At 38.7% G+C, this 16,629-nt stretch overlaps 1 protein-coding gene across 4 annotated transcripts in view; it reads left to right on the forward strand.

Moving 5' to 3' along the window:
* SPEN (spen family transcriptional repressor) overlaps nucleotides 1-16,629 on the forward strand; it is a 93,745-nt gene that overhangs the window by 38,666 nt on the left and 38,450 nt on the right. For all 4 annotated transcript variants that reach the window (XM_060015026.2, XM_060015020.2, XM_060015009.2 and 1 more), the window contains one exon: nucleotides 416-892. In XM_060015026.2, the coding sequence (XP_059871009.1) occupies nucleotides 416-892 (477 nt within the window). The remainder of the gene's footprint in view (nucleotides 1-415; nucleotides 893-16,629) is intronic.

The raw sequence follows: 16,629 nt of genomic DNA on the forward strand, positions 1-16,629 counted from the left end.
TAAATAAAGTTTGGTATATATTTTAATCAGATGAAAGTATATAAAACTTTCATATTAAAATGAAAGTCTCTTCTTGTTCCATTAAATTTAAAATAAAAAGGAGAGGACATATGTATATTTCTGTTTATAAGCCAGAAAATCCCTAATAAAAAGAACAACTGCCTTGCAGAACACTAGTCATGAAAGTCCAATATACAGTTACAACAGTGATTTCTCAGCTGTGAAAATAAGTTTTGGAGTCAAGTAAAATGTTAAGCTTATTAGTGTTTGCTTACTAAGTAGGTTAATGCTGTTTAGAAAATGACCAGTTGCAAAGACAAAGACAATGCTCAAGTGAATGTTTGCATGACTTGCTTTTAGTTTTGCTTTCCCCTTTCTGATTGATTAAATATTTTTCCCCCCCTCCTAAATGCAGGGCTTCAGATAACAGGGAGCGTGCTTATGAACATAGTGCCTATGGACACCATGAACGGGGGACGGGAGGATTTGATCGGACAAGACATTACGATCAGGATTACTATAGAGATCCTCGCGAGCGGACTTTACAACATGGGCTCTATTATACTTCTCGGAGTCGAAGTCCAAACCGTTTTGATGCTCATGATCCCCGATACGAACCTAGGGCTCGGGAGCAGTTTACACTGCCCAGTGTGGTACACAGGGATATCTACAGGGATGATATTACCCGGGAGGTACGAGGCAGAAGGCCAGAGCGGAATTACCAGCACAGCAGGAGTCGCTCACCACATTCATCCCAGTCTAGAAATCAGTCTCCTCAGAGGCTGGCTAGCCAAGCGTCTAGACCCGCAAGGTCCCCTAGCGGCAGCGGCTCTAGGAGTAGATCCTCCAGTAGTGATTCAATCAGCAGCAGCAGTAGTACCAGCAGTGACAGGTAGGTTAACAGCCTTTTGTTGTAACAGATGAGCTGTTGAATAAATTGTTACAAATATGCTACTTTCAGTGGTACTGATTTTTAGTATAGTAATATTTTTAAAAGAAAGTAATCTTGGATCATGTATATAATGAATGAAGAAACTTTGATTAGCATTGTGGCCATTGAATTAACCATTCTCCCAAGTACTTAAAGCTAAATGATGATTTGCAAATACTGTTTCATTCTCCAGTTGCTCAACATTAAAATTGCCAAAAAGGAAGAAAAGTAGTAACGTTACTTGTATGAAACAAATCTTGTGCCACGTAATGAACTTTTAAAAGTTCTTAATTTCTTAGGTATATAATACTATTTCTATTATTTGGTTGAAAATTTGTAAAAGCGCTGTTTGGGTAAAGATGTATTGGTGAAATATATTGTTGACATACTTATTATCAATGTATAAATTAACTTATGTATATTTTAACTAATTTTAACATCAAGATGGTAGTCAATTTATAAGCTCAAGTAGGAAAGCTTTCTTTAAATTCAGGTTGTAACTTTGCTGTTCACTAAGGCTGAGTAAGCTCATTTCATTAGTTGGGAATTTTTTTTACAAAGGAGTTTTATTCCAAAGATGAAAATAATAAATTGAAAATAATCTTAACAAGAAACAGCTTAGAAGTTAGGTATATGGGTTTTGAAAAATAATAGATCAAGGTAGACAGTATACTACTTTTACAATCTTTGGACAAGTTACTTAAGCTCTCTAGGACTCAGCTTTCTCATCTTTTATAAGAAACATGCTTCAGAAAGTTATTTTGAATATTAAAATGAAGAAATATGTAAAGTGCTTAGCTTGATACCCATATATGTTAAATAAATACCGCCTTTAATAACTGCTAGCTGTAATTATTACTGCTGTTCAGTACTTCACATGTTGATAGTCCTTTGAGTATTTCCCATTTCTAGTGATTGTTATTCAGTCTGTTAATCTCAGATATTCTAGTTTTAAATTTAGGTGGTGTGTATATTATTTATTTATTTATTATTTTTTGTCTGCGTCGGGTCATAGTTTCGGCACGTGGGATCTTTCGTTGCGGCGTGCTGGCTTCTCTCTAGTTGTGTTGCGAGGACTCCAGAGCGCGCAGGCTCAGTAGCTGGGGCATGTGAGGGCTTAGTTGCCCTGAGGCATGTGGGATCCTAGTTCCCCGACCAGGGATCCAACCATCATCCCCTGCATTGCAAGGCCGATTCTTAACCACTGGATCACCAGGGAAGTCCCAGGTGGTGTGTGTTTTAAATTTGCAAGATACAGATTCTTCAACCTGATTAAAAATGCCCAGATTATTTTTCCTTTAGTATTGCCTGTTTAGAATTAATTTAAGGAAAGTAAATGATCATGGAATTGATAAATGGCTCCTTTTAGGCCTCCTAAATTTTCAAATTCAAAATAATAAATGGAAACATTTTATATCTCTATCTAGATATAATTCAAACATTCTAGAAGATGTAGCGTATTATAATGAAACAAGCACTTAGTTTAGGAAGTCAGGAGAGTTAGTTTCTGGCTTCAGCTTTGCAGCTCTGTGACATGGGTAAAACCCTTAACTTTTGATTTCATTTGGTATATTATTGAGTTAAATGATTGTCAGTATTCATTTGAATTCTATAAACTGATTATAAAATCTTGTCATGATTCACTTTCTTCTACGTAGAATTGTCTAAGTTACTCAAGTTTTTAGTCATTTTCCCCAAACCTACCTCATTAAAGGAATGGCACTGCATTCCACTGGATCAAACCTTTTTGAGAAGTCAACCAACTGTGGAAGTGTAGAAGTTAGAGGTGAAACATAATTCACGGCTTTCAGGATGGCATTGTACTTTGGTGGGAGTTACAGTGGTTTGAGATCTGGCCCTTGGCATTGTGGGCTCAGAAGCTTGAACCCAGAGGTGATCTGATGAATTTGATGGAGATAATTCCCTGTTTACATAATCAAAAGAAACAGTTATATGCTTCTGAATATTTACATTTAGAAAGATAACTGCCACAAAGGCAGGATGAGCTTGGAAAATCTACATGGGGACTAAATTACAACCGTAGAGGATATTTTCTCTTCTGTCAGCTGCCTGATCCATACTTAGGGCTGGCAGTTTTTATGATTTAGGGCTGTGAAGGATATGTATTCTTCTCTTCAACAAGAAGAGACGAATTTTAGGCTAGACAGGGAACATTGTGAGCAGAAGGAACAACTTGAAGAGATACGAGTGGGTGGAAGAATGTTTTGAGAACAGCAAATAATTTAGTATGACTTAACCACGCTAATGTTTTTGGGTTTTTTTCTTTATGCAGAGATGAGCCGTTGAAGGATTGAGAAGGGAAATATCTTGTTGAGATCTGCTTTAGGAAGGCATCTGGGGACTTGGAATAGGAAAGACAGAGATTCCAGTTAGGAGACTCTTCCAGTATTTCGGAGAAGACAAACTTGGACAATGAGAGTGCCTAACTTGGGAAGAGCGGAAGGGACATTGTATTAAGAATCAGATTATGTTGATTTATGAAAAACAGCATCAATTTTTTTGAAGATATGACCAAATGATGGGCCTTTTGGTGTCATCCTGTAAGAACAGGGCCAGGTCTTCCTTTGTGCACATTGCAGAGCCAACCAAGTGTTTTTATTGCCCTTCTCTGAGTATGTGTTCAAATAGTTGAAATACTTAGATACAATTCTTAGCTAATAGGAAGGTAAAAGAAAAATTGATGTAAATAGTTAAAAGATTTGGTCATTATATTGTGATTGAAGCAAGTACAGAGAAATAAAATCCTTTGGTGTTCAGAGTATATCCATTATCCCTGGGTTCATCCCCCCTTTCATCAGATGTCCTCTTTTCCTCTATAATTATATTGATTTTAGAATGTACTATTTTGAGGTGTTATGTCAACTCAGAATGTTTAATGCCCTTTGGAAGAACTAAGTTCTTTTTTGTAATCTCTAAAACTTGATTGTGAAATGGTGACATTCCAAGTCCTTAAAAATGTTTAAAAGCAACATGTAATAGTAGACAAAATATAGCTTGTTTTATCTATAAAAACAAGTTTCTATTCTGTCTGTATGACTGGGAAATTAATCATCCTCCATCCCCCTTAATTGTTACAGCTTTGGTGAACAGATTCCTAGCAGTGCATTTCAAATGACTAAATGTGGGATTGATGAGAGTCTAGTTGTGAAGTCCTTATAAATGATACACTTAATGTTTCTGCCAGACTATTCACAGTATTTAGCTGGTGAGAAGTTCGGGGGAGGAGGGGGGCTTAATGTTACACACTTTCCTGTGTGCAGCCCTGTGCTGCTGTATGTCTGTTTTCTTTCTCTGCCTTGGTCATTTAGGGAGTCCCTTTGCTTTTCAACATAAAAATTTAAATACATGAATTCCACAGAAGCATTTATTTTAAGTCCTTGATTGAAGTTGAACGTATTTTATTTCTGTAGTTCCCTATCAGTTCTTTTTTTCTATCATGTTGTTAAGAATTTGTTTTAATTCAGGCTACAGGAGTTGAAGAATTTTTTGAAATTAAATTAGTTCATAATATCCTTTCCTACTATCTTAAAGTAATTTTAATTGAGATTTGTTTCTCCATTGTTTACTTTTTTTTTTTTTTTTTTTTTTTGCGGTACACGGGCCTCTCTCTGTTGTGGCCTCTCCTGTTGAGGAGCGCTGGCTCAGCGGCCATGGCTCACGGGCCCAGCCGCTCCGCGGCATGTTGGATCTTCCCGGACCAGGGCACAAACCCGTGTCCCCTGCATTGGCAGGCGGACTCTCAACCACTGCGCCACCAGGGAAGCCCTCCGTTGTTTACTTTGATCACAGCCAAAGATGATTAGGCTGGCTCAGGGTCCCTGAACCTTTTTTTTTTCCGGCTGTGCTGCGCAGCTTGTGGTGGGATCTTAGTTCCCTGACCAGGTATTGAACGCAGACCCTCAGCAGTGAGAGTGCGGAGTCCTAACCACTGGACTGCCGTGGAATTCCCTTTTTAAATTTTATTATTATTATTTTTTTGGTCCCTGAATTTAGATGCAGGGGAAAAAATTACATCTTTTCACTAACCTGAAAGTGAATTAAGCATTGCCTCCCATTATATGAAAGTAGCCAACAAAAAAACAGTAGATTAGCAGTATGACTGACTTTGTTCTCAGTATAAATACACAGGTAATTTATGATTATTATAGTTGCAGAGATCTCAAAATTGGGCTTATATTAATCATGACTGGGAAATAGTTATTAAACTCAGTGTTAGGTATTGTTATTTAATGTTAATAAACACATTACTATATCACAAAAATTTAAAACATTTTAATAACTGTCAGTATAATTTGTTTCCATTTAATTCCTATTTATTTTATTTTATGCATTTAGAAACATTATTCTGAAAAGGAGTCCATAGACTTCACCAGATTGCTGAAAAGGGGTCCTGGCTCCTTTGGAGCTGCAGTTAGCCCTTGATTCTATATCCTGTAAAGGTTTACAGAATGAATGAGGGGAAATGGATGAAAAAGTAATGGGAGGGAGTTGAGATTTGGATAATCCAAAACCTTTTCTTATTTTATCCCTTCCGCCTCAGTAGATTACTTCCCTAAATCTTCGTTCAGTTTAGATAAAGTTAACTTTTTTTTGGAGGGGGGGGCCCTGCTGTGAGTTATGTGGCATCTTAGCTCCCCGACCAGGGATCGAACCTGCGCCCACTACATTGGAAGTGCGGAGTCTTAACCACTGGATCGTCTGGGAAGTCCTAAAGTTAACTTTTGAGTTTATATTCAGCCATCTATTTGTTTAACATATATTGCTTATTTTTTGCACCAAATTTATGAAATAAAATAGCTGGTTGTATGGAGTCCCAAAAATAGAGCCAGTTTGGATTAAACATTGGCTGTGGCTAATCCAAAACAAAATCTACATATGTCTAATTAAGAGTTAACATGTAATTAAATTAACCTGGGCGTCTATGGCTAGGTGCATCTTTACAGTTTTATCAAAGGCAACCCCATCTTCTGCCCCCTTAAAAATTTTGGAGGTGTCTTGTCAGCCTTTTTCTTTTTGTTCCTCTGAATCCTTTTGGTTTGTCTAAAGAAGAATATGTCAAGTAACTACAGACTTTCATTCTTTCTAATCACAGAAATAGGCATTTAGTTGGAAACGCTTAAAATAAATGTAGTAGGAGTAAGCACAGAAAAACTACATGAAAATAACTGTAGTGGGTGACATCTCATTGTCTCTTGTCTCTGTGGCTTTCAGTAAGCCCTGTGGCCTTAAATTGTGCTTAGTTTACCTGTTTGAAAAAATCAGAATTTTAGAGCAAGCTTTCTTCTTAAGTAGATTTTAAGAATTGAAATAAGTTGATTTAAAAACTGTATGTAGGGAGTTCCCTGTTGGTCCAGTGGTTAGGACTCCATGCTTTCACTGCCCAGGGCCTGGGTTCATAAGTTGGAATATATAAGGAAGAAGCTTGGAGACAGGAAGTGGGAGAAAAAGACACACATACAATATCAGTTCCAGGACAGGAAAACTAGCATGTGAAATAGTCTTTGTGGTGTTTGTTTAATGTAATAAGAAAAGCCTATAGACCTGCAGGCAATCAGACTTTTCAACTCTGATGCCGTATTAAGATAACGGCATGCTTTATGCCCATCTCTTGTCCAGTATATTAGCTTTGCATTAGAATAATTACTTTTTATTGAAAGGGAAATGAAAAGTATTTCTTATTGCTGGTATTATTTGTAGAACTTGTTTGTATATTTCTTTTATATGTTTTGAGTAAAATATATCAGGGCTTCCCTGGTGGCGCAGTGGTTGAGGGACTGCCTGTCGATGCAGGGGACACGGGTTCGTGCCCCGATCCGGGAAGATCCCACATGCCGCGGAGCAGTTAGGCCCGTGAGCCATGGCCGCTGAGCCTGCGTGTCCGGAGCCTGTGCTCCGCAACGGGAGAGGCCACAACAGTGAGAGGCCCGCGCACTGCAAAAATAAATAAATAAATTAATTAAATATATCAAAAGTTGTCTATAACCGTATTAATTTTTTTCTGTTAGACAATATAAGAATATTTTACCTGAGTTATAGTTAAATAGTAATTAGAATATTGACCAAATTCTGGATTTTTACAACAGTTAAAAGTTAAAAGGGAATGTGACCCTTTTAACTAAATAAGGATTAACGCGACGACAGTCCCTAATCTTTTTCTTTTTTAACAAAGACCAATTCTACTAATCATTTTGTGAATGATCTAGACGTTTTATTTTTATTTATTTTTGGCTGCATTGGGTCTTTGTTGCTGCGGGCAGGCTTTCTCTAGTTGCGGTGAGCGGGGGCTGCTCTTCATTGTGGTGCGCAGCCTCTCATTGCGGTGGCTTCTCTTGTTGCAGAGCACAGGCTCTAGGGTGTGCGGGTTTCAGTAGTTGTGGCGTGTGGGCTCAGTAGTTGTGGTGCACGGGTTTAGTTGCTCCGCGGCTTGTGGGATCTTCCCCGACCAGGGATCGAACCCGTGTCCCCTGCATTGGCAGGAGGATTCTTAACCACTGCGCCACCAGGGAAGTCCTGATCTAGATGTTTTAGATTTCTTAGAGGGGGAATTTTATTCAAATATCCTTTTGTCTGATTTCATGAGGAAGTTTTGCAGTTCATTTAGTTTATGAGAGAGGACCTCCTTTCAAATTCATATAGAAAAATTTTCAAAATTGCTGTCATTCTGAAGCTTTGTGGAAGAACATGGATGAAGCTGAAAATGTAGTTCCCAGTGGTTATTGGATAAGGTTGCAATGCATGTATCAGAGTGATAGTGACAGTGTACTTTCCATTTCTCTTAAAGTCTGCTTATTTAGAATGTTGATTGGGGGAAGGAATGCTCATTTTATTACCTGGCTGTATAATTTGTTATGATATATATTACGTGCTAGAACCTGTCAGATATGGCACCAGTTTTAACAAATACATATATGAAGTAAGAGTCAGTTTCTTAAAGTTGTTAAAGGAGTTAATAATTAGTGGCTTTTTTGGTGATCATTGCAGTGCTTACTCATAAAAACACATTTGTCTGAAGTTTTATCATCAGAGGTGATCTTATCTATAATAATGAATAGTAGATAATTTCTGTTTAGCCGTGTGTGCTTTGAAGAGAAATACACCCCCCATATATATTAATGTATACATAAATTTTTATTTTTATTTATTTATTTGGCTGCACCGCACGGCATGTGGGATCTTAGCTCCCCGACCGGGGATCGAACCCGTGCCCCCTGCATTGGAAGCGTGAGTCTTAACCACTGGACCTCCAGGGAAGTCCCTATTTTTATTTTTATTTTATTGGTAGTATTCTTTTCCATTCTCATCAGTGGCAGGCAAAATGAAGAGCCCATATTTTGGAAACAACATTCCTTTGTAGGCTACTGTATAGTTTGTTACTGGGCAGTAAGCTACACACTTCTGCCTTTTGGGGTCATGTTAGCCAGCCAAGCCTTTTTTTGTGCTAAATATGGAAAATGGAAGTGTTTGCTTTCTAATTGCTCTGGGCTTAACTTTCATTATGAAGATTTATAAATCAGACTAGTTCCTTTCTGGTTTTCCTTTTTTGTCAAGTACAGCATTTCAGTAAGGCTTTTGAGAGGTGTAGTTGTTGCCAGTTTTAGCATTCGGTGGGAATGGGCAGTTGGCTTCGGAAACAAGTGCGGGACTGACCCATATTTGCTGTACTGGGAACCTTGCTTTCATTTTGAGCCTCTGCTGCTAGGGAAATGAGAATGAGGTAGGCTTAGATCTGAGAATAAATGAGGAGAGTTCATTGTGCGCCGCCTGAGCAGCCAGTGCCTCTGAATATGGTGGGGAAAGCTAGGAACTGCTTGTTTGTGACTGAAACCAGACTAAACTGGAATCATCCAGTTTGAGTTGGCTGCTTGCCACCTCCCAGAGGCTTCCTTATTTTGCCAGAGGTTTTGCCTGGCCCTCAGCCCAGGGAGTGGGGCTTGCGCACTGTGACCGGCTGCTTAGGGGAGTAGAGGCTGTGAAGTGGGTGCCAGTTAACCTGGGTTTGTTCATGGGAAGGAGGCACTTCAAATAAAGGATTGAGGAGCCGAAGGCTGGAAGCTGGTGTGAATGCTACTATTTTCAGTGCATCTTTCCCTTATTACTCCCTTGCTTTAACTGTAACTTTCTGTCTCATGCCCCTTAGAAACTAAGGCTTGAAAAACAGCTTCTGTCATGCTGCTGCTTGGGTACATCACAGCATGGTCTGCGTTTAGTATTAAAGAATTTATTACCAAAAAATTAATTAATTACCAAAGTTCGCTGGGAACTTGCTTTTAGTTGTTAGTCTGTTTGCAGTAAAGAACTCTCTCCCATGCCCCTTTTCATTCTTTCCGCTGGGGTTGTGCTGGAGTTTATTTTGGTTTGATTGATTGTTAGGTGGAAGGAATGAAAATAGGTTTCTGGGGTAAACTTGTGACTTGGTATCTTGTGAGTTTTAATTTAACCTTGAAGTAAATTTTTAAAATGTTGCCTTAAAAATTAACAAAAAGTAATTCACATTAAAGTCCTAAACAACAAACTTTAAAATTAAAAATGCTATGCTAGATTGTATTTGATTTAGAAGCAAACTCTTTAAAAAATGCTTAAATTGGCATATTTTTAGTGTCATGACTGCTTTGTGCATAGCCTCTCTGTCAGCTTTCCTCTTTGACAAGGGAGTTAAACGTGGCCTAATTCCTGATCAGAGAACACTCGGAAGTCACTAAGAAATATTAAAGCCACAAATAAAGGGGTACATTTATTTTTGTCTTTATCAGCGCCAGGGCTATATAGAAAATGTAAGTTCCTATAACCTTGCTTATGTTTTAAACTTTTGGAATGACATTGAAACCTCTGTTAGTCTTTTTTACTTACAGTGAAAGTTTGCTCAGAGCAGTTTCAGAGACCTTGTTATTCTCTTTTATCCTTTTTGGGTTGTTTTCACTTGGAGGCCTTCTATGGTAATTCTCAGAAGTCATGGTATAATTTTACCCTGCCCTGAACAAAGGGATCATCCATGCACAGAACTAAAGGAAAATGTGGTGTTCTCATTTTAAAATAAACATTAGCATTTTCTGAAGCTCAGAATTAGCCAAGATTTCATTACCCACACCCTCTCCTTAATTTTTAAAAAAAAATCTGTGTCTTAGACTACAGCCTAAGTGCTTGCCTTTATCTATAAAGGGTAGGTGGTTTTTTTTGTTTTTTTTTTTTTGCAGTACGTGGGCCTCTCACTGCCATGGCCTCTCCCGTTGTAGAGCACAGGCTCCGGATGCGCGGCCTCAGCGGCCATGGCTCACGGGCCCAGCCGCTCTGCGGCATGTGGGAGCTTCCCGGACCAGGGCACGAACCTGTGTCCCCCGCATCGGCAGGCGGACTCTCGACCACTGCGCCACCAGGGAAGCCCTAAAGGATAGTTTTGTGATTGCTTCTCCTATGAGAAAATGGAAAGAGCACCCTCTGATAATTTATTTACTTAAATTATTAGTCATTACTTAATCTAAATGCTGTTAGGGTTTCCTGCTGCTACAAATTGTATAAAGTCATTTCTGTGGAACGTCTTCCTAAAAGTCTACTTTGTAGGATGAACGAACTTCCTCTTTCCAGGTAGACAAGATAGTGAAATATATTTTAAAATTAACTTTGCAAAACAGAGTTGGTTTTTCCTAAGAATCTGAGTTACACTCTTTTTAATTTAATTAATTTATTTATTAATATTTATTTGGCTGCATTGGGTCTTAGTTGCGGCACATGGGATCTTTCATTGTGGCTTGTGGGCTTCTCTCTAGTTGTGATGCATGGGCTCCAGAGTGCACGGGCTCAGTAGTTGTGGCATGAGGGCTCTCTAGTTGTGGCACATGGGCTCAGTAGTTGTGGCACCTGAGCTTAGTTGCGGTATGTGGGATCTTATTTCCCCAACCAGGGATCGAACCTGGGCCCCCTGCATTGGGAGCTTGGAATCCTAACCACTGGACCACCAGGGAAGTTCCTAACATGGTCTCTTATTTAAGGCTGATATGCTTGTTTATTGGGGAGCTTTCTGGTTCTAGAACTAGGTTGTCCAGTACTGTATCCACTAGCCACATGTGGCTGTTGAGTGCTTGAAATTTGGCTAGTCTGTGCACCAGTACTGATCCACACTATAACATGGATGAACCTCAAAAAAATGCTTAGTGAAAGAAGATGGTACAAATCATATGATTCTCTTTATGTAAAATGTCCAGAATAGGTAATTACAGAGACAGAAAGTAGATTAGTGGTTACCAAGGCTGAGGATGGAAGAGAATGGAGAGTGCTGCTAATAGGTATGAGGTTTCTTTCTGGGGCAATGCAGATGTACCAAAGTTACATTATGGTGATGATTGCATAATTCCATAAATATACTAAAAACTACTGTATACTTTTATTTATTTTTTGCTGTATGTGGGCCTCTCACTGTTGTGGCCTCTCCCGTTGCGGAGCACAGGCTCCGGACGCGCAGCCTCAGTGGCCATGGCTCACGGGCCCAGCCACTCCGCGGCATGTGGGATCTTCCCAGACCGGGGCACGAACCCGCGTCCCCTGCATCGGCAGGCGGACTCTCAACCACTGCGCCACCAGGGAAGCCCCCTTTTTATTTATTTTTTATATTTTTAAAAATTTTATTTATTTTTGGCTGCGTCAGGTCTTTGTTGCTGTGCGCGGGCTTTCTCTAGTTGCAGCGAGCAGGGGCTACTCTTCATTGTGGTGCGTGGGCTTCTCATTGCGGTGGCTTCTCTTGTTGCGGAGCATGGGCTCTAGGCGCATGGGCTTCAGTAGTTGTGGCATGCGGGCTCAGTAGTTGTGGCTCACAGGCTCTAGAGTGCGTGGGCTTCAGTAGTTGTGGCACTTGGGCTTACTTGCTCCGCGGCGTGTGGGATCTTCCTGGACCAGGGATTGAACCTCTGTGCCCTACATTGGCAGGATTCTTAACCACTGTGCCACCAGGGAAGCCCCAGTAGAACTATTTTTAAAAATACAGAATTTTGATGATATAGCACACAAAAAAAAGTATTACTGGTTTTTATGTTGAGATAATATTTCAAGTATATTACATTAAATAAAATACGTTATTAAATTTCACCTGTTCTTACTTTTTACATTTAATTTATTTTGGCTGTGCCAGATCTTAGTGCAGCACTTGCGATCTTCGTTGTGGCATGTTTAGTTGCGGCATGCGGACCTCTTAGTTGCGGCATGTGGACCTCTTAGTTGCAGCATGTATGTGGGATCTAGTTCCCCGACCAGGGATTGAACCCTGGCCCCTGCATTGGGAATGCAGACTCTCACCCACTGGACCACCAGTGGGTAAAAGTCTCTTACTTTTTGAAGTGTGGCTATTTAAAAATTTTAAATTACATTTTTGACTTCTATTAAATTTCTGTTGGACAGCACAGAATAGAAATGAGCTCTGTCAAAATAGAATGTCATGGAGTAATTTGTGTGTCCATTTACTGCTTTTCATTTTGTTTAAAGAATAGAGTCCACTATTTTATTCTCAACACCCTTCTACTCTTTTGAAATTATGGATTAATGGAAAAAGTTCTTGGGACTTGTAAGCTTAAAATATATATTGAACTATTTTGCAGATTCTGTCTTTAACAAATTTAGGATTGGTCAGGCTAAAATATTAAAATGCATGTTGATTTCCAGGGTGGCCAAGGGAATGTCTCAGCTGTTGAAAAACTTTAATATTTAAGTCCCCAAATAAATTAGTTTAATCCCCCAAGAAGAAAATTAAGTCATCTTAACCAGAGTAATTTTTTTTAATTAAAAAAAAAAACCACACACATAACCCCTTAATCTGAAGGTAATTTTGAAGCGATGGCTAATACTTTTGATAGAGGTTTAAAATGTGTCTATTAACAGGCATGGAGTTCTGGTGTTGGAATTAGAATAAGACACACATTTTATAGATGCTCGTCTTGCTTCTAGATATGATTTATGTAACCACACCTGGGGAGTTCCATGGTTCTTTGAATGTTATTTTTGATTGTGTGGGGAGGGGCACAGTAGCTTCCTGAATGTGCTGTGTCATGGTGGTTGGAGCCATTTGGAGTGTAGCTTTGTGTTTGTTTCCACTGGAAGAAACTGCAGAGGAGTTGTTTAAGTAGAAGGACTTTAGGTTGGAGTTTCTTAGTGAGTAATTTGAAGTCATTTATAAATAATTAAACAAGTGCATCAAACAGTGGGTGGCTTTAGGCTTCCTGGTGGGGAGTTAGGTGCCCTTCTAACCTCTTGAGTATGGAGCTGCCTTAACAAAGAGTTCAGAAGTGGGAAATAGCAAACTTTTTTATTCTGGATAGTAAGGAGATGTAATTAGCACCAAGTTAAATTGGAAAAAGGCAAAACCCAAGGTTCAAATTTACTTGCAGGTTTGGTAAAGGCTACGGCATTTGTACATAACCATTTGGAACTTAACAACAACGACAACAGAACGGTTTCACATGATCTGTATGCTTTCTTGGTTTATGCCTTTTAAACCATTTAGTTGTTCATATAAGAAATATATCTAGTTTTTATACTGCATGTGGTTAAGGAAGTAAGAAATCCCGCTGTTACAATTAACAGTTTAGATTTCTCCTGAGTTTGTCCCTTGAGTGAGGCATCCATCCCGTGGGTGTTCTAAGGGCTTTGCTGCCATACAGAAAGATTTCTTGTTGCTTAGGCAGGTGTGTTATATCTGCTTATTACTTCTAGGGCGCCTGCATGTTTGATGGTTTTTGCTTTGAGTTACCTGAGTAGCAGGTTTTGTGAGTCTTAAGGGATTGCCAAGAATGTAATGACACTGCAGGCCTAGGCTCTTTGGAATTTAAGACAGAAGTACTCTTGGCCCTAAGGGCTGTGTTTTGGACACAGAATATGTAGAAAAATAATTTTTTCACTTTATCCTCTGTGAATTTTGTACTTAGCAGAATCTTCAGTAGCAGAATCTGATCACATATCTGCCCCCAAAAACCTGTTTTAAAAAAAAAATGGTAAGCTGCACTTTGTGACTAGGTCACTGCTAACCCATCATCTTATAATTCTTAAAGTTAACTAGGGAATTTTTTAGAGTCCCATAAAGCCCACCAGCAAATACGCCACGCGATTCTTAGTGATAGATTTATAAGAGCATAGCCGCTTTCCATTTTTGCTATTGTTATTAGAATACTTAGATTTGAAACCACGAAATTATGCTTTTAATGCCAAAAACTTGTAAGCCTTCAATTTTTAAAAAATTGTAAAAATATACATAATGTGAAATTACCATTTTAACTATATATATATTTTAAAATTAGGTCTAAGTTTCCGTGTTTTTTAAAATAATTTATTTTATTTATTTATTTATTTTTGGCTGCGTTGGGTCTTCGTTGCTGTGCGCGGGCTTTCTCTAGTTGTGGCGAGCGGGGGCTACTCTTCATTGCGGTACTTGGGCTTCTCATTGCAGTGGCTTCTCTTGTTGTGGAACACGGGCTATAGGCATGTGGGCTCAGTAGTTGTGGTGCACAGGCTTAGTTGCTCTGCGGCATGTGGGATCCTCCCGGACCAGGGCTCGAACCCGTGTGCCCTACGTTGGCAGGTGGATTCTTAACCACTTCACCACCAGGGAAGTCCTGTCTTCCTTTTTAAGACTGAAAAATATTCCTTCAGGCTTTTTTTTGGGTAACCTTTAATTATCCAGCAGTCATCCTATATATAAACTATTTCCATATTCCTTTTAATTCTACTAAAAATAGTAGTAAGCTTAAAAACATTAACTTGTAGCTGTAATTGCATCCCAAAGAGTTACTTGTGCATAACCACACATAGCATATTTACACTTAATTTTAAACAGTATTTTCCACCAAAATAAGGTGCTCTTTAAAAACCTGTCTTTAATGATTTTGTTTTTTCCTTCATTTATGTAAACTATTGGACTTTAGAATAGGAAGATAAATAAAACCAATTATTTTAATTACTGTGGTTGAATTTACCACCACTTTAGTGACCATGAACACTGAGCATGTTTAATCTTACCTGCCTATAAAATGGAGCCAGTACCTGTCTAAGGTTTAGGCATGCTTGATATTTATAAATGCTCACAGGGGAAGGCCACTAGAACTCAAGAAAAGTTAATTTTTGAGGTCTAGATTTTCTGTTATACTTAGAAATCCTTAGGAAATAAATTATTTTTTTTATATCAGCAATAAAAACTGATTGCAGTGAAAGGAAAAAATACTGCTGGTGGATTATGGCTCTCTTTCTGCTTCTCCCTGTTTCTATTAAAAGAAGATATACACACACACACAGGAATATTACTCAGCCATAAAAAAAGAATGAAATAATGCCACTTGCAGCAATGTGGATGGACCTAGAGATTACTATACTAAGCAAAGTAAGTCGGAGAGAGAAAGACAAATATCTTACGATATCACTTATGTGTAGCATCTAAAAAGATGATATGAGTGAACTTACAAAACAGAAATAGACTCACAGACATAGAAACAAGCTTATGGCTACCAGAGGGTAAAGGAGGGGGGAGGGATAAATTAGGAGTTTGGGATTAACAGATACACACTACTGTATATAAAATAGATAAGCAATAGGACCTACTGTATAGCACAGGGAACTATATTCAATATCTTGTAGTAACCTATAGTGGAAGAGAATCTGAAAAAGAGAATATAAATAACTGAGTCACTTTGCTGTACACCTGAATCTAACACAACATTGTAAATCAATTATACTTCAATTAGAAAAAACAGATAAATGATGGAAAAAACTAGGAGAAAAAAACTTCCTCTGTTGTCAGTTTCACTCTATTAATTTATTTAGTCATAATTTTTTAAATCAGATCTTTTCCCATTAGAAGTCTTTGTGGTTTCTAATGATAGAAGAAGAAATATGTGGACCAAAACAAAATTGAAGTTAAAATATTGGTTCCATAATTTAAAAAATGCATTTTCACTGTTTAATATATTAATACAGTTTTTCTCAATAAGTATCCTAAATACCAAGAATTTAGGCAACTTTTCATTAACTTTGGCTCTAAAGAGTTTAATTTATCATTTATACAGTCGAGTCCTAAAGTGCTTTCCCCGTTTCTTTTGCAGTAGTTGCAGAATCACCAGTTAGAGCTGACTCATTTCTCTGAAATCATTTCTGAGGAACTTTTACCTTGATAAGCCAGGTTGTGAGACCTTTTGATTCAGCAGAGCCTTACTGACAAAACCCAGCAGGTAGCCTGTTACATTGACTGGTTTGGAATCTCATTTTTTTCTAAGGCGCAAAGAGAAGAACAGTTCATTTTTGGGTTTTTTTTGTTTGTTTTTAAATAATTAATTTATTCATTTATTTGTTATTTGGTTGAGCCGGTCTTAGTTGTGGCCCGTGGGCTCCTTAGTTGTGGCACATGGGCTCCGTCGTTGCAGCACGTGAACTCTCAGTCACGGCATGCATGCGGGATCTAGCTCCCTCACCGGGGATTGAACCCCAGGCCCCCTGCATTGGGAGTGCGGAGTCTTATCCACTGCGCCACTAGGGAAGTCCCAAGAAGAATAGTTCATTTTGTACTTTACTTCTTAGGTCATGTTTGTATGTGTGTGTGTTAAAATAACATAAAATTTACCTTTTTTTTTTTTTTTTTTTTGCGGTACGCGGGCCTCTCACTGTTGTGGCCTCTCCCGTTGCGGAGCACAGGCTCCGGACGCGCAGGCTCAGCGGCC

This window comes from Delphinus delphis, chromosome 1 (assembly GCF_949987515.2).
Source record: "Delphinus delphis chromosome 1, mDelDel1.2, whole genome shotgun sequence".
NCBI classification, from domain to species: Eukaryota; Metazoa; Chordata; class Mammalia; order Artiodactyla; family Delphinidae; genus Delphinus; species Delphinus delphis.